The sequence below is a fragment of the Plecotus auritus genome (assembly GCF_963455305.1).
Source record: "Plecotus auritus genome assembly, chromosome: 9".
Taxonomy (NCBI): domain Eukaryota; kingdom Metazoa; phylum Chordata; class Mammalia; order Chiroptera; family Vespertilionidae; genus Plecotus; species Plecotus auritus.
In genome coordinates, this window is record NC_137783.1 from 118,821,802 (window position 1) to 118,840,706 (window position 18,905).

Genomic DNA, 18,905 nt, shown 5'->3' on the forward strand with positions numbered 1-18,905 from the left:
TGGTGGCAGGGTCTTCAGGGATCAGGCAAGACACCGCCTCTAGCTCAGATGTGGAGGAGACGGTGGACATCCGAGAGTGGGGAGTTTTAACAGTCTGTAAGGAAGAGAAATGGGCCAGCTGGTCTAGGAACAGAATCTGGCACGGGAATCGCCAACAGGGAAACTACTAAGTAGATGTGATCATCAAGACATACAGCTTTCATCCAGAGACAAAAGTTCTGCCAGGCCAGTGTGGCTCTGTGGTTGAGCATGAACCAAGAGGTCACCGGTTTGATTCCAGGTCAGGGCATGTGCCCAGTTATAGGCTCGGTTCCCAGTGGGGGCATGCAGGAGGCAGCAGATCGATGATGTTCCTCTCTCATCAGTGTTTCTATATCTCTATCCCTCTCCCTTCCTCTCTCTCTGAAAGTCAATAAAAACATGTTTTTTTAAAAAAGTTCTACAAACATCCTTTCAGGTGACTAACAATTTAGAGAGAGAAACTGCTATCTCAGACGTGGATTGCAAGTAGGACAACAGGGAAACGAGTTATCTACCTAATAAAAGAGTAACATGCTAATTGACCGTACCTTCGCGACGCACACCAGCCAATCAGGAGTGAGTATGCAAATTAACCCAACAAAGATGGCGTGTTAATTTGCAAACGTGGGCACCAAGCGGCCGGGGGCGGGGTGGGACGTTTGCGTCATCGCCATGGCAATGATGCAGGCCTTCCACATCACCCCAGCCACTCCAGGCCTCTGGGCAGTGTGGGAAGGCGTAAAGGCAGCTCCAGGCTGGAGCGGAGTGGAAAGGTGGCTCTGGCCAGAGCGGAGGTGCCAGCAGCCAGGGGAAGAAAGGCCCATTCTTGCATGAATCTTCATGCATCAGGCCTCTAGTTTAAAATATAAACAGTCAACAGGAAGCGGGGAGACTATTTGTTCCTACATCTTAGAAGTGCAGGGAAAATGGGATCCCTGGGCTCCATGGACAGCCAGTCACTCTCAGGGCACAGAAGTCAGCTGGCGTGGTGGGAAAGCCTCACAGGGACTGAGTGTCTCCATGTGGTGGGTTTGTTGGTGAGCTGGACAGGTTTGTGGCAAGGAGAGCTGAGGACTGTGGAAAGAGGGAAGGTGGGCCCTGTGTGTCAGGAAAAGGAAGTCCAGGCTGGTTTCAGCCTCTGATGCCCAGAATGTGGGCGGGGGTGAAGTCCCTCTCCGGTGCCTCTGTCTGGTCTGTCTTGCAGGGCTGCTTAGCCCTCCTCTCATCCAGCACCAGGGCAAGTAGCCTGTCCCTTGGGGCTCCTTGTCCACATAGTGGTCCTTCAGGTAGTTAAAGTCATGATAGCATCCCCAAGACATCTCTTTTACAAATCAGAGACCCAGGTAATAAAAGTAGCAAAAAGTTAAAGAGCAATTACTGCATGTCAGGCAGTGTTCTTAGAGCTCTACGTATATTACAGTATAATCTTTGTATTACTATCCCTAATTTACAGACAGGAAAACCAAGGCACAGAGAGGCTAAGTAACTTGCTAGAAGTCAACCAGCTTATAAGTGAGAGACCTGACCTTGGAGCCCAGGGAATCAGGTTTTAAATATTACTCTATAATCAAAGCAGAAGCTTCATCTGCTTGTCATGTTACCCAGTTCTTCTAGATTGTTCTACTCTGAACATACTCTACTTTCTTTTTATCCCTTACACTCCATTTCTGCAGTTGTGATCTGAGTAGCAGAGTAAAACAAAACCGTCACCCCCCCTTTCTAAGACATTATACTTCTACTAATATAGCTCAAGCCCTGGCTGGGTAGCTCAGTTGATTAGAACATCGTCCTGATATGCCAAAGTTGTGGGTTTGTTCTCTAGTCAGGGCACCTATGAGAAGCAACCAATGAATGCATAAATAAGTGGAACAACAAATTTCTCTCTCAAACAATCAATCAATAAAGATTAAAAGAATATACAGCTCAAGATTATACCACCTTTAAGAACAACCACATGATACTACTGGCCCATAATGAGCTTAACATTTACTAAGAACCAGAAATATTTTTTTCCAGACTGCTTTAGTTAATAAGTATTTTCCCCCAACTGTGTTTGTACAGTTAGCATTTTCAGTGCAACAACAGAATCATTACCTAAGGGTGTTTTATTTTACCCCTCTGCCCTGAGGCTGCCCTCATGGAGCACACTCTTTCCACAAACTTTTGGGTCATCTCCACAGAGCCAAGATCCCAAACTAGAAAAGCTCACCTGAGCAGGGTGAGCCACGGGTGCTGAGGTAGTGTTTGGAGACACAAGACCCAGGTAAAACCACTGATTGCCACATACTGCCTGTGGGAACTTAAACAAGTTTCTTGACCTTTCAAATACTCAGGATTCTACTACATAAAATGAAAACAATAACTGCCTCAGAGAGATGGGGGGATAAAATTCAGTGAAACACACACACACACACACACACACACACACACACACACACACAACAGACATTAAGCAGTTTGCACAGCACTGACGCCTGGAGCCCACCCCCGCTCCCCAGGACCAGCCACATACTTTGTGGGGCCCAGTGCAAAAAGAAACTATGGTGGCCCCTGTCAAAAAATTATTCAGAATTTTAACAAAGTAAGCAAAAAACTTTAAGCCAAGTGCAGAGTCCTTGCAGCCTTCTTGGGCTCCTGTTGCATGCTATATTAGTTTCCTAATACTAATATTGCTGCTGTAAGAAATTACTACGGCCTTGGTGGCTTAAAACAACACACATTTATTATCTTACCATTCTCGAGGTCTCACTGGGCTAATTTCAAGGTGCTGGTAGGACTGCAGTGCTTTCTGGATGCTCAAGGTGATAGTGTTTTCATGCCTTTTCCAGTATCTATCTAAAGGCTGTCCAGACCCTTGGCCAGGTAGCTCAGTTGGTTAAAGCACCATTCCAATACACCAAGGTTGTGGGTTTGTTTAAAAAAAAATTAATTAAAGACTGCCCACATTCGTGGGCTTATGGCTCTTTTCCAAATTCAAAGCCAGCAGCAGCTGGTCAAGTCCTTGTCACATTGCCATCTCTGACTCTTCCACCTCTCTCTTCCACTTTTCAGTGACCTTGCAATAACATTGGGCCCATCCAGATTACCCAGAAGAATCTCATTTTGAAGTCAGTGCATTAGCACCTTTATTTCCGTCTGCAACCTTCATTCTTTGCCACATAACACACCATAGTCACAGGTTCTGGGCGTTAGGATATGGACATCCTAGGGAGGCCATTATTCTGCCCACCATACACACCCATAGAGCCAGTCCTGTTGGCCCCCAAACTGAGCTCTTAGATGTCTATCTAGAGACCATGAAGACCCCACAGTACTCCAATCCATACACCCACCCTGTGGCCACACCCAGGGTGGTGGCAGCAAACACCCACGGCCACCTTGGATGGACTCTGACCTGCTCCAGACGACGGAGCCCCGGCTCCAGGATGCATTCTCTCTGCTATAATCCTGTCCTGCTCCTTTCCTCTTGGATGTTCACACATGGTTTCTCCAGCTCAGGGCCCAGGGCTCCTTTGTGGGTGTGTGGGTGTGGATCTGTCCCAGCTGCTCCCACCCAGGGCTGCAGAAAATAGTCTGTCCTTTAACAACAACCTCTCATGCCTCAGCCTCAGGCCCTAACCCACCAGTCAACCGAAAAGCCAGTCCACCCTACCCCCTGCAAGGGAGGGAGTGGCCCTCAGGGGACTGCGGGAGAGAAAGGTGACATCATTTACTCTGGAGCCTCTGAGGATCTGCCAACAAGAGGCAGGAAGCAGCACCTGCCTGAGGCTCTGCCCTGAGCTACCTTGGAGGAAGGCCAGAGAGTTGCCATGGCAACGTGACAGCCCTGAAGCTTGGCACTGGAAGGCCCCTTCTCCTACTCTCCCCCAAAGCCCCCAGGCTCTGTTTGGAAATAATAACCACTGCCTGTAGGAAAAAAAATCAGCGTGTGCCTGCTGCTGTGGAACTGTGGTCACCCACATGCCACCTGCCTGAGCTGCTGTCACTGGGGTGGCAAGCTTGCTTTAACCGCCACCCCCAGGATCATCCTTCCCCACAACCACAACTGTCTTCTCAAAACCCATCGACCTCTCAGAAGATGTCTCTTCCATCCTCCCTCTCCATCTCTCAGGCAAAGGACTTCCCTGATCTCTTTCTCACACCCTCACTTTAAAAAAAGAGCACACACACACGCACACAAATCCCCGATGCTGAATTTACATACAAAAATGCACAGATCTTAAGTACACAGTTTGATGTGTTTTGACAAATGATATACCTATGTAGTCCACCCGCCAATCAAGGCTTGTTTTCTCCCTTTTCTCTTTTGGCTCCTGGGAGGTTACTTTGGTCCCTACAGATAAGGAGGAGGAGGGTGGGCGCTGGGGGCAGGAGCCACAAGACGGTTTGGAGCTTGCACCGGGGGCATGAGCAATAAAGCCAAGCCCAGCCAGGCTGAGATGCAGCTTTTCTCCCCTTCAGTCCTGAGGTCCTGGTATCTTCTCAACCCAGGAAGCAAGCAGGCAAGCCAACCCTCCTCTCCCCCGAAGATGTGGCAAAGCCTCTCATGGGCTGAGGTCCAGGAAGCTCAACCAGCGATACAGCCAATGTCCAGTGTCCCCAGGTTTTCCCACCTGGATGGCCAGGTGCCTTGTTACAACAATGCAGGGAGAATGAATGGCATTTTCATTTCCCCAAAAGCAAAGTATCCTGGTGCCCAGAGAAAGTTTGTCCTCTCTCTGCCCAAAGAGCCCAGATGAGGCTGAAAGAACTGCCGACTGACTGACTTCCTGCTCCCCTGTCCTTCCTCTTCCAGGGGAGGGGAGTCAAACAGGTAAAGGGAGGCTCGCTGCAGACACCACGCTGCAGGCCCCGTCTCCCTCCAGAGAGGCCACAGAAGGACAGGGTTTCTCTGGGCCATCAAGTCCAGCCCCTGACTTAACTAGAAACCTGCAAGGGTGACTCCTCCCCAAGGAGGCCAGGAGATTGTGGGCCGGTTTTTCGATCGCCTGCCTTGCACTCTGGATTCCCACTGCAGCGGAAGCTCCTTGAGGTTTCCCTGGCTGACGCGTACTCAGTGCCTGGAACACACTAGGTGCTCAATAATGGTTATTGGATAAATAAATGAATGGAGTCTAGCAACCAGTTGGTTGGACATTTTTCCTTCTGGCTATGTCTTATCCTATGTATAGGGCACTGAGCACAGTTCAGTCCTCTCTCAGGGGGCAAGGTAAGTCATCTTTTAGCACAGAGAGAGAGAGAGAGAGAGAGAGAGAGAGAGAGAGAGAGAGAGAGAGAATGAAGGAATGGCCAGAGGTGAGGAGAGGAAGGATGGGGCAAGATCTGGAACACCCATTTTCTGGTCCAGGAATAAAGACAAGAATAATGTCAGGGTTAGAACTTGGAAGAGCAAAGCCAAGAATACAAAGAGCAAAGTGCAGGTCCCAAGGACACCTCCAGGGGCAGACGTCCCCATGGGTAAAGCACAGGTAACAGGAGGGAGGGGCACGGGCTTGGAAAGCAGGAGTCACCTGGCATGACTCTCTTGGAGACTGGCTTCCTCCCCAGGTGCTCCCATCCCCACCCACTGGCTCCAAAAACAACATTCGCCCTAGCCGTGGCATCACTCTCCACCCAGATAACAGGTTTGATGTTGACTAAGACATTCTAAGATATTTTTTCCAATACTGAGAGGCAGACCTTCCCAACCAGATGAACTGATCAGCTTAGTGCTCTGTTAAAGCAGCCGCCCCCTCCCCCCACCCCCCGGTCCCTTTAGAGGGACACAAACTGCCACCTGAAGGCAGCAAAGCACCGTGACAGTCACAAGCACAAATTCCTTTGCCAGACTGGCTGGGTTCAAACCCCAGCTCTGCCAACGAGTGACCTGAAGCAGAAATATAATCTCTCTGTACTCAGTTTCCTCTTCTGTAAAATGGAGACTAATAATGCTACTGTAAAATTATAAGATATATATACTAGAGGCCCAGTGCATGAATCCATGCATGGGTGGGGTCCGGCCGGCCTGGCCGCAATCGAGGCTGAGTGGGGCTTGGCCTGTCAGGAGGAGGATCCTGTGGGAGGTTGGCCGGCCAGCCTGCCCCTATTGGGGCCAATCAGGACTGGGCCAGCTGGGGGGAGGGGCCAAGGGCGATTGGCCAGCGGGCCTCGCCCCCAATTGGTGTGTGGGGGGCCGATCAGGGGCGGAGCTGGATGGGGGGAGGGGCCGTGGGTCAATCGGGGTGGTGGGGGCCCATTGGGGTTGGGGCCGGCCGAGGGGAGGGGCTGCGGGAGGTTGGCTGGCTGGCCCCACCCCCTGATCGGCTAGTTTGCTGGCCGCAGTGGGTGTCATAGCGACCGGTTGTTCTGGTTGGGTCATTATGGCATTCTGGTCACTGGCTTTTTATATATATAGATATTGAGCTCTTTCTGCTCATATTTGGTCTTTGACCCTGGTTCCTGATACAGAGCTCCTAAAACCCTTGGGATTTCCTGGAAGGTAAGAGCAGTTTCTGACCTAATGAGGTGACTCCTGGTGGGCTCCTTCCTACATGAGGGCTGGTTACCCAAAAGACCAGCTATGAAAAGGGGCTGAGTAGAAGTTTGAAGCTTTCAGCCCTACTTCCTATCCTTTGGAGGAAGGAGAGGGGCTGGACAATGAGTTAATGATCGATCAAGCCTATGTGATGAAGCATCCATAAAAATCCCTAAAGTGTGGGATTTCAAGAGCTTCCGGGCTGGTGAACACATCCACTTACTGGAAGAGTGGCCCCACCCCAGTCCTGCACTTGGTACCTCTTCATCTGGCTGCTCATCAGAGTCCTTTATCATCCTATCTAATAAAAGAGTAATATGCAAATTAACCATTACTCTGCGACACCCACAAGCCACTTCCACAAGCCACGCCCACCAGCCAATCAGGAACAAATATGCAAATAAACCCAACCAAGATGGCTATGGCCACAGAGAGCAGGAGAGAGGCTTGGGTTTCCCCAGCAACGGAGGAAGCCAAGCTTTCTGTGTGCCCTTGCCAGCCTAGGCCTCCACTCAAGGCTACAAAGTTTCAACGATAGAAGATACATAAATCCAAACAGAAATGGCAGCAGCCAGGGAGCTGGAAAGAGCAGGAGGCTAGGGTTGCCCCCTGCGATGGAGGAAGCCAAGCTTTCCACACACCCTGGCAAGCCCAGGCCTCCGCTTAAGGCTACAAAGTTTCAATTATAGAAGGTACATAAATCCCAAAAGAAATGGCTGCCACCACGGAGCAAGCAGAAGGCTTGGCTCCGCTCCAGGCTACAAAGTTTCAATTGTAGAAGATACATAAACCCCAGATACCAGGGCCTCCGCTTGGGTCACCGGGGGCGTGGCCAGCCTGCAAACCACCACAGGCCCCTCACCCAGGCCGCCCCACACCCCAAGGGAACCACCACCCTTATCCAGGACACCCTTCAGGGTAAACCAGCTCACCCCCACCTGTGCACCAGGCCTCTATCCTACCTAATAAAAGAGTAATATGCAGATTGACCATCACTCCAACACACAAGATGGCTGCCCCCATGTGGTCAAAGATCCTGCCCCCATGTGGACACAAGATTGCCACCACAGGATGGCCAGCAGGGGAGGACAGTTGGGAGCGACCAGGCCTGCAAAGGAGGGCAGTTGTGGGCGATCAAGCCAGCAAGGGAGGGCAGTTGAGAGGGACCAGGCCTGCAAGGGAGGGCAGTTGGGGGCGATCAAGCCTGCAGGGGAGGGCAGTTAGGGGTGACCAAGCCGGCAGAGGAGGGAAGTTGGGGGCGACCAGGCCTGCAGGGAAAGGCAGTTGGGAGGGACCCAGGCCTGCAGGGGAGAGCAGTTGGGGGGGACCAGGCCTGCAGGGGAGGGCAGTTAGGGGTGACCAGGCCTGCAGGGGAGGGCAGTTAGGGGTGACCAGGCCTGCAGGGGAGGGCAGTTAGGGGAAAACAGGCTGGCAAAAGAGCAGTTAGGCATCAATCAGGCTATCAGGGGAGTGGTTAGGGGGTGATCAGGCTGGCAGGCAGAAGCAGTTAGGGGCAATCAGGAAAGCAGGCAGGCGAGCAGTTGGGAGCCAGCAGTCCTGGATTGTGAGAGGGATCCAAGATTGGAGAGGGTGCAGGCTGGGCTGAGGGACACCTCCCCGCTCCCCCCCCCCGTGCATGAATTTCGTGCACCGGGCCTCTAGTATCCTTTATAATAAGCCGGTAATCACAAGTGTTTTCCTGAGTTCTATGAGCCAACCTAGCAAATTACTGAACCCAAGGAGGGATTGTGGGAACCCCAATTTATAGTCAGTTGATAAAAAATACAGATGCCAGTGACAGCCTGGGACTTGTGCCTGGCATGTGAAGTGAGGGCAGATGGGGGTGCTGAGCCTTTAACCTGTGGGATCTGATGCTAACTCCAGGTAGACAGTGTTGAAATGAAATTGAATTGTAGGACACCCAGCCAGTGTCAGGGAATTGGTTAATGTGGGGAGAAAAACTACACATCTGGGGCCAGAAGTATTGTGAGTATGAGTAAGGAAAGGAGTAAAGGAAAACTGTGTTTAGCATCTATTCCAGAGGTTCTTATGGGAGTCAAAGAGTTAATGTAACCGAAGTGCCAAACGTGTCCCAGAAAGCATGGCTCGTGCTACGTAAATATTTTCCAGCGTAATTTGAAATAGAATGATATTGAAAAGATGTTTCCAAACTGAGTTAAGCAGGATAAGCCCAGCAATGACCTTGTGACGAGGCGGGGATGTTTTTATGGAAATTGACAGAAGGAGAGGCACTGTTTTACCTCCGCACATGCTTGTTTGGAGTGGTCCCCAACAGCTCTCCAGTCTGGGGGGTGTCTGGCGCGGAGGCCGTACACAGAGCCTGCAAACACTTGTGCGAAGAAAAACCGCGTGGATGAGCCATTGAGGGAGCCCTCGTGGAGGAGCAGGAAGCTCCGCTCTGCCTCTTCTCAGAGACGGCGTTCTTCCAGCTATGAAAAGGGGCTGACGAAAGTGGCCCTGCCCCATGGGGGAGGTATGGAAGCTCCATAAACTGAAGCTCTGTATAGAGGGAACCTCTTTCTTTGTGATGACTGCTCTTTTCCAGCGGCTCACGAGGAAACTGTGGGATCTGACCACCTGGAGTCCTGCAGGGATGCTTTCTCAGTCCAGGCTGCCTCTGTAAATGCTCCCTCCAGAGAGGAACCTGCCTGCCAGGGAGCCCTGCCCTTCTGAGAAAGGCCGCATGGCCTCCACCCTCCATCTTCCTGTTGCTCTCCCCTGGGAGTAGAAACAGCCCGCAGGGCACCTCCTTCAATGAAGGGTGAAGGTGTGACCTCGGACATGACTCTTACTCTTTCTGCTCCTCCGTTTCCATGACTCTGAATGGGAAGAATAGACCAGTGCCTTCGCTGCCTTCATTGCAGGTGGGCGTGGTCCAAGTGGAGGGGCATTTTCAACGAGTCAAGCCCTGTGTGAATAGCTGTCGCTGTGATAGCCATGCTGTAGTCTGTAAGATCCACCCTTTCCTTGGATTCCTTCTTATGTCCCCTTTCATTTGAAACAAACATGTGCTTTGCATCAGAGATGGGCCTGTGTTTTGTGTCAGAGCTAGCTGCAGCTCCTGTGCTGGCCAAGGTCATGGCCAAGACCCTGCAGGAGTCCTGGGGCCCAAACTCCTTTTGGGACCCTTTCACTAGAGTCTCTGGGTTTTGCCCACATCAGATATGATTCTCCCCCGGCCCCAGGTGTGGTCTCTGCAGCACTCCCAGAGGGCGAGACCCTGTGGCACCTAGCTGAAGTCACCTTCAGGATATTCCCAGAATCCAATCCTATCTCAGCATCTGCCCCACTGCTGTCATGGTCCAAGCCATCACCACCTCTCACCTGGATTTCTGCAGGAACCTCCTAACTGGTCTCCCTGCTTTCACCCTGGCCCCTTTGGTCTGTTCTGAACACCACAGCCAGAAGGGCAGTTGAAAATGACAACCAAAGCACATTATTAATCAGCTCAAGCTCTTCCCACAGACCCCCATCTTACAGAGTAAAAGCCTCACTCCTCACAGCTGCCTACAAAGCCCTTCTCTGCAATTCTCCACTTGGGCTGTCTGCTGGAATCACCTGAGAACTATAAAAAATATGGATACTGAGTGCCACCTCTGGAAATGCTCATCTAATTGGTCTGGGTGAGTCTGGCCATCAGGAGCATTTTAAAGCTCCCAGATGAGTCCAACATGCAGCCAAGATTGAGAACTACTGCCCTACTTCATCTGTTGCCCCTCCAACCTCATCTCCACCTCCAGCCTTCTTGCTTGCTCTGTTCCAGCCACATGAGCTTAATTCCTCTTCTTCAAACATGCCAAGCACACTTCTACCTCAGGACCTTTGCACTTGCTGGTCTCTCTGCCTAGAAAGTTTTCCCTCCAGGTATTCACATGACTTGCTTCTTCATCTCTAGGTCAATGCTCAAATGTCACCATCTCAGTGAGGTCTTCTCTGACCACTTCATTAAAACTTCAACCCCTTCTCCTATTCCAGCTTGGCCCTGTCTCTCTTTCCCACTTTATGTTTCTCTGTAGCATTTACTGCCATCTAACATGCCACATAGTTGACTTCTTGGTTTTGTTTATTATCTGTCCTCCCCCAACTAGAATGCAAGCTCCATGAGGGAAAGGATTCCTGTCTGTTTTGTTCACTGCTCTATCCCTCCTAGACTATGACGGCACACAGGAAGTGCTCAATAACTATCCTTTAAGCGAACATATACTCCTCTTCCCTTGTAGGTCCTCAGCGGCCCTTGCATCCCTAGAACCCGGCCAGGTTCTCTCTGGGCCGGGAAAAACCATACAAAATTACACTGCACACAGCAGCTGCTCAATAAGTGTCCATAGAATTAAACTGAACTCTCCTCCCCAAAAGAACATAGTCTCCAAACCCAGCAGCAAGATCTTTCCTAAAAACTCTAGATATAAGCTCATGGTTGTTTGCAGCTTTAAGACCATTTTTAAAATAAGGAGAAAGAGGGGGAAAGAAGGTGTGGGGCGAGCTCACAGAAGTTAATGAGATTTCCTCAGCGGTGGTACGTGTCCACATTTTTAATAATTAGGAGCAATAAAAATTCTAACTGAACCTTAAAGGAACATCTTCTGTAACAAAGAGAGAAGTCAAGACAGACTTCTCTGTCGGGTGTAATGATTTGTTAGCCCTGGAAGATGGATGTACTTTAAAAAACTAATTTATAGAAAAACATAATTGTTCATAAAAATGCAACAATTGGGCTAAAATTACTTATTAACAGGAATGCTAGATGATTCTAGTGCCCTTAAGGAGTAAATTAGGTAATTAACCCTCAAAATCTCAAATGGAAGGAAGCCTTCCCCCTGCTTAGCAGAAGGAGTAACTGAGGCTGAGGAAGGAGAAAGAGGAGAGTGACTGGCCCAATGCTGGCCAAAAGGACAGACCCTGGCTGAAGCAAGGGAAGGACACAGGAATCCAAATGCCCAGTCCTGGCTCTGTCCCAGAACTGTGGTGACCCCATCTCCCACAGGTCAATGAGAGCCCAGCCACTGACTCTGCTCACCCACTGGGTCTGAGGTCAGGCAGGGGCCGGTCGAGGGGCAGGCGGTCACTGAGATAGGCGTTGTAGCCGTAGTACTGGAACTGCTTCAGGGCCATGCGCCGGCCTTCGGGGCTGAGCTCCTGGCCCCAATGTGCAAACAGAGAGGAGTCTGTGAAGGGCTCAGCCTCGGCCTCCTCAGGCTTGGCGGGAGCCTCTGGAGAAAGAAGGGATAAGGAGACAGTGGGTCAGAGTGCACCCCTGCATATGCCATGACAACCCCTTTCCCTTCCTCACCCTTTCTTTGGGTAAACTATCTTAGCACCATCTTTGTGGGCAGAAGGAGGGGAGACTGGAATCTTCATGTTTCAGTGAACTCATTTATCCATCTATCCATTCATTCCTCCACCCAATATTCACTAGGCACAGGGATATGGAAATATACCCACCAGGGTCTACTGGGAGGCTGATGGATGCGACCCTGATGCCCCATGGCTTCAAACTGAAACCCCTCCTTTCCCAGTCTGCTTCCCTGCCAGAGATGCGGCCCCAGCACTAGAACAAGTTTTTGCTTCTCTTTCCCCAGATTGTATCCCCCGCTCCCTGCCAGCCCTAAGCCTGCCCCACACCCAGGTCCCCTAGCTGAGGGTCTGCTCCCTTGCCTGGTTCTTACCAGCCCACCTCCCTCTCCACTGTCTGGTCCTGCTGTGGGTTGCCTAGCCCCCAACATGACATTCACCTGGCTACAAGGACCCCCAGCCAGTCTGCCTCCTGCTGCTTCCAGACTCTGCCCACCATCTGTGGCACCGGGGATGGCCAATCCACCTTCAGTGCCCCACACTCTGGCACTGCTCATGGGACCCTGGTAGACTTTGTGGGGGCAGTCCCCACACCAGGTCATGGTTTGCATGGAACATTCCAAGAAAATGGAGGAGGCATTATTACCTATAAGAGCAGAGGTTTTGAATTCACATAGACACGGATTCAAATAAATCCCTGCTCCACCATTCCCTGCCACAGGGTCACAAGCAAACACTCAACCTCTCTATGCCTGGACTTCCCCACCTGTAATGCAGGGATAATAATACCCACCCACCTACCCCTGAGATCTGTGAGGGTTACATAAAATAATGAACACAAAGCACTTAGATCAGCATATGGCTCAGAATAAGTGCACAATAAGTGGTAATTAAAGGTGCTATAGCAAGGGACACCTGGCAGCTCATTTACATTCCTCTTTCATGGGGGTAACAGGTAGGTCTTGCCGGGTCACAGGCTGATAGGTCAGAACTTTGAAATTCATTCCAAGGGGCAGGTAGTCAGATTAAACCATTCAAGGTCAGAAATCAGAGAAACTGGACAGAGATGTCTTCTATGCTCAGAAGCACGATGTAAGTAAGAGAGCGAGAGAGAGCCAGGAGCCGGAATGAGACAGGCCAGAAAGAAGAAGAAGAAAGTCAGGAACAGCAGAGGCAGGCTTGGGACACTTGCCAATGTCCCCTCAGGTGTCCACATAGAGCCAGAAGGTGCGTGGCACAATGATGCCAGGTAACTGGAAAGTACAGGCTGGAGACAGGCAAGGGGCTAGGATGTCAGGGTCTTCAAGGATGGGTATCTCATCTTGGTTACCAGTTAGCCTTACAGAAGGAAACTCAGGTAGGTTAACTAGATTAGGACATATTAAGGAGTAAAATGCAAACTATGGGTGCATTTCTCTGACAAAGCAAAAGTCTTTAGTGCGGTGGCTGCTCAAAGCTCCATCCCAGAAGTGAGGGAGCACCTGTTCTCCCCTAAGAGGCATATTTGAAGAGAAGTACAGGGCTGGTGTGATCTTGTAGGCCCTTGTTATCGCTAAAATGATGTATGACTCAGTCATTTGGAATGGCGGGTAGTAAAAATCTAAATCAGTGAACCAATTGAATCATATAATATTTAACAGGAATGGAGTTTTACTGCTCTCACATACCTAAATGGATATTACCTAGTAAAATGAGATCAGCTCATGGAAAAATTATGATTCTCAATTAGGCCTGTGTTGTGTAATATTGCATTATAAACATATTAAAGTCCTGAGTCCTATCCCGTGCTTCTCCCTTTTTACTCAAGTTTTGACTCAGCAAACTTGAAAGCAGTGGGTCCTGAATGATGGCGTGGAGGCAAGACAACGTATGTCTTGTTCCCTGAGGTGGCTTGGCTCCCAGCACAGTGCGTAGCTCTTTCAAGAGACTCAATACATCACATTAAAATAAATGAATGAGTAGTACCCCATAGTGGTTAGTTAGTAGACATGAGGAAACCAACGATGAAAAGGTTAAATGACTAATCCAAGGTCACCTAGGTGTCTTTGATAAGAAAGGTCTGGCTTCCTCTAAACCCCACATTTTCCTCGGCACCATGAGTGGCAAACTATGGTACAAGGGCCATATCTGGCCCACCACCTATTTCATAAATAAAGCTTTATTAGAACATAGTCTCAGAGCTACAAGGGCAGAGTTGAGTAGGTACAACAGAGACCATCTGGCCTGCAAAGTGGAAAATGCTATCTGGCCCTTTAAGTGTGCTGTCTCCTGCTCTACACCTTACATTTGATATCTTTTAGGTAAAGAGGCCTTGCCTCTTTTCCTTTCTTTTCCAAGGACTGGTTAAGAGCACTGGCTACAGAGACAGAATCCTGGGGTTTGTACTCCAGGTCTACCATGTACCAGTTTAGTCTAGTTTATCTTACACCTCCGTTTCCTCATCTGTAAAATGGGGTTGATAATAACAGTTCCTTCTTCCTAGATCATTTGTGCATATTCAAGAGATGGTCCCTGTAAGGAGCCTAGCATGGTGCCTAGAACATAATGTTAGCTCAATAAATGCTGCTGCTAAGGCCCCATGAAGCCCCACAGCCCCGCCTGGGTGCTTTTCCACCAACACCTCTTGAGTTCAGATGGGGAAGATGGCCCTGCCTTGAGGTCCCGACTCAGAAAGCTGCTGCTGCTGTCTAGTCCCCAGATGAATGGTCTCTGTGTCCAAAGATAATTGGCCTGCATTTAACCCATCCTAGATTGACTCCCTTCCCTCTCCAGTAAGGAATCAGACTTACTTGGCCGTCAGCAAAGGAGGACCATTTTTAACATGCTGAGGTGGTAAAGACACCTCAGACAAGTGCCTAGGCTGGGTCCTCTGCATGCCTAGGGGTGTCTGGACACCTGCGGTGAAGGGCCAGACCCATGGATCTCTCTCCTCCTAGGAGCGGACTCTGGCTGTGGCCCCCTTCTGAGGTTCAGACCTATTTGGGCACACTTGAGCAAGGGTGGCTCCAGAGAAGCATATATCCAGGGGGCTGAGGGCTGTCCAAGGCAGAGGTCATTCATGGCAGACATTGAGCAGGGCACAATGAACTCAGCTCATAGCTGAGCCAGAGAGTTTGGGGGGGTTCTGAGTATAATGGGGAGGCTGTCATCCCAGCCCATTCTGCACCAGCCAGGCCCTTGTCTGGGTCCTAGGGACAAACAGACTGAGAGGGAAAACTGAATGGCCATTTCCCCAGACAGCCACGCGTGGGTCTCAAGTGGCATGTGTAACACACAGGCAGGGAGGAATTCCTCCGCCTACTCCGACTCACCATGAGCCACGTGGGTGGACAGGAGGGGAGCCCCAGCAGGGCTGAGGAGACCCACAGGCTGGGGGAGACACTACCATGCTAGGCCCCTCTCTGTGAAGGACCCCCTGATGGCTGTCTGTCTCCCTTGGCATGAAAGAGAGTCTCTCCTAATGCTTTCAAGGCCCTGGGTGATGTGAACCCCAAGCCCACAGAGCTCACTCCCTCCCACAGCCCCCTTGGCGCATCTCACCTCAGTGCCTTTGGTGCTTCCCACTTCCCTCTACACCTCGTGCTGACTCCCCTCATGTCTTTACTCCAAAGCTACTTGCCCTGCAAGGCCTTCCCTAAACATTAAATCCTCTCGCACCTGCCTATGTACTTTTCTATTTATCTTGCTTGTTTCCCCGACTAGAAGGTGAGCTCCAGGAGGTCAGTGATTTGCTTTGTTCTCCCTGGACCCCCAGTGCTTACACAGTGCCTGGCACCTGGCTGGCAGCAGGTCATGGGGGGGGGGCAGTAAGTCTCCTGTCTGCTAGGGCCCCCCTGAAACCCTCCAGAGGGAGCTGCAGGGCACCAGTGCTGTGTCAGCAGTGGGACCACGAAGCCAGGGAAGTGTGGCCAGGACAAACACCTATCTAGTTCACGTAAGCAAAGTTATCCAAGATGAAGAGTATGGTCGTAGGAGCTTCTCAGGCAGTTCCATGGAATGTGATCAATGGTAGACAACCTCCACCCCTCACTGTGCATGACCTGCTTTCCAGAAAGTTCTGCCAGTGCTCACATGAGGCATCTGGCAAGGCCACAATAGAGATATGCCCACCATGCCTGACTCAGAGTCCACGAATGAGAGCTGAGAATTACAGTGCGGGTCCCAACAGCCTCCAGGCTAATTCCTGGAGACAGGAGGGAAGTGAGGCAGGAAAGCAGCTCCCGAAGCTTCAAGTAATTAATGCAACAAAAGCAATTAATGCAGCTCTAAGTGCTGTCCTCGGGCTCATCAGCCAGGCCTGAGAAACACATCTGGACATTCTGCCAAGGCTTTTGAGGTTCCTCAAGCCACTGATGCAGAAAGCGGGAAGGACACCCACGTGAGGGTGGCTGCTTCAGTGAGCAGCCCAGATGAGGGCTCACCTGGCTGCTTTTGCTCCAGGGTCTTGGCGGTGCTGAGACTGTGCGATGGAGCAGATAGGAAATGGGTTTGGGAGTAAAGCAGACACTGTAACGCTGCCTAGCCCTGTCCGCTTCCAACCGCCTGTCCTCTCCTGGACCGCGTTCCTGGAGATGCCCATCTTTGGAAGCTGACCCATTGCCAGCTCCTGCCATGCACTTCAGTGACAGCTCTGAGGTGCTGGTGGCTTTTGGAAGAGCTGCAGGGGAGGTTGTAGCCCCGATCGATCTCTTCCTGAGCAAAAGACCAGCACCATCTCTGCTCCTTGGATTTTAGGATGAATCCTAAAAAGCAATAGAAGGGTAACATTGCATGGTTGCTGCTGCAGGTCAATGTGGTTTGGGCTCCCACCTCGGGGTTGGACAGGGGACTGGTCGAGCTCGGCCAAGGGGGCAGACAGAACCCACTGGGACACAGCTCAAGGACCGCTGAGCCCGCTGCCCAAGCCGGAACCCTGCACTCATGGGAAGTGGCAGCTCTGCTTCTGGTCCCTCAGTCGGGGTCCCTTTAGGGATATTTTCCGAGGAAAGAGGTGGAGCCTTCTTGTTTCTGTGGGTTACTCGGTTTGCTGTATATCTCTGTTTCAGGCAGAGGGGACGGCTAGGAGGGCTTCAAGGGTGGGTGGAGAGGGGGCCCAGCTTCTGTCCTGCAGCCAGTCCTATAGCCATGGCTATTTCTGTTTCTCCCCTCAGGCCATGCTCAAAGCTGACGCTTTGGGTGTTTGGTGATAAGATCCTGAACCCAGGGATAAGGAGGCAGGAGAAACTGGGACAGGCAGGCCTGTCTCCACAGCTGCTGGGCCTGTGTGTAAGGACATCCGAGGAACGGGCACAGATGGTCCTCTCTCCCGACCTCCCAGCAGAGTGCTCTGGGGACCCCCTCTCTCCTGGGTCTGCTCTCACACTCTCTGGACAAGCCCTGCAGCCCCTTCAGGCCTCCGTTTCCTTCCCTTGTGAACAGGAACAGACGGTCAGGCTGCGATGGGGAGTGGCTGCGAAGTCAGCTTTGGAAAGATGAAGGCTAAGCATGAAATAGTGGAGAGAGCGTTGCTGAGTATCCCTGAGAAAACTTCTTAAAGGATGCTTCCTTTCTTCCACTCATTTTATTTTTTTAGAACAGTTTTATTCGGGTATAATTTACATACCACAAATTTTACCTTTTTCAAATGTACAATTCAACGATTTTTATAAAATTTTCTTCCACTCTTGAGGTGCCTGGTTGCATGTTTTATTTGGGATTAAAAAGTAAAGGGCTTATTGAATTTTCGGAAATGTACATTTCTCATCACTTTCAGTAAACTCTGGCCTGCTGGTTCCCTGCCCATGCGAGGTCACCATTACCCCCACTAAGGAGGCTGATGCGTGGGCCTCCCTAACCTGTAAGCCCAGACTGCATTTGTAGAGCATCAAAGCTCATTGGTGGAGCCCTGCTGAGGAGGTGGGATTCACTCCCCCATACAGGGAGGGACTTCACCCTGAGCAGCAGGCCAGCCCTGGCTGCCTCCCTTGGCTTCTGTTTCTGCTCTGTGTTCCCCTTTCTCCTCTTCCAACACCCAGTCGAGGGCCAACACCCAGCCACGGTGCCTGGTCCCGGCCAAGGCCAGGAGCGAAGCAGGCTGGCCTGAGAAGCAGAGGCCTCGGCCAGCCCCACCTCCAACACTGGCAAACCCACTCCCTGGGCCTCCACTTCTCTTTTGTAAGATGAAGCCAGTGTTTGAGTTTTATAGGGAGGAAAAGGAGGACTTCAGCGCATCATCACGGTGCTTTGCTTACATCTAGCAAAGCAAGGCCTGATGACTCCACTTGTAGTTGGGCTCCCCTGGATGTGCTAAAAGACCTAATAATAAGGAAACACGGTATTCTGTTGAGTGGAGGGTCTCCCCTCTCCCCTCCTTCTGGAGGGGCATTGGAACATGAGCTGAAGGTCTTTTGCCAGCAGCCCCCACAATTAGACGTTCTCTTCCAGGAATCCTCAGAACTGTGAAGAGAAAGCAGTGGAATCTGACAGGGAAGGGCTTGGAGCTAATCAGAAGAAAGGAGCCCTGTCAGTCTCCGGTCCAACACCATTAAAATCTCTGAACAGCGATTTTATTCATTGTGGCATAGGTGAATCCGGGAGAGCTTCCTCTGGCACCTGGAGAGTGTTTTGAAGAAGAAGAGAGGCTTCTCCAGAATGTCTTGTGATAAGGCAGGGCCAAGGCTGGCACGGCAAAGGGCCACCCGCTGCAGGGGCTTGAGTCTGCTCTGCCCGTCACAGCTCTGTGTGACCTTCATCGAGCTCCTGAACCTCTCTGAATCTCAGCTTGCTCATCTGTTTAATCTGTTTAAAGGAGACACTCATATTTATCTCTAGCTCATTGCAAAGATTAAGCGAGGGGATGGATGCCAGTAAAGTTCTTTGAAAACTATCCAACTCATGATTAATTTCCTGTTGCTGCTCTAACAAAGAAACACACATTTAGTGGCTTAAGATAATACAAATTTATTGTCTTGTAGTTTTGGAGATCAGGAGTCTGACAGGGTCTCCCTGAGCTAAAATCAAGGTGTTAGCAGGGCTGCATTCCTTTCTGGATGTTCTAGAGGACCATTCATTTCCTTGG

General features: G+C 50.8%; 1 protein-coding gene across 2 annotated transcripts in view; it reads right to left on the reverse strand.

Moving 5' to 3' along the window:
• The window catches only part of GALNT18 (polypeptide N-acetylgalactosaminyltransferase 18), a 299,887-nt gene that overhangs the window by 139,213 nt on the left and 141,769 nt on the right, over positions 1–18,905 (reverse strand). For both annotated transcript variants that reach the window (XM_080642299.1, XM_080642300.1), the window contains exon 2: positions 11,574–11,766. In XM_080642299.1, the coding sequence (XP_080498425.1) occupies positions 11,574–11,766 (193 nt within the window). The remainder of the gene's footprint in view (positions 1–11,573; positions 11,767–18,905) is intronic.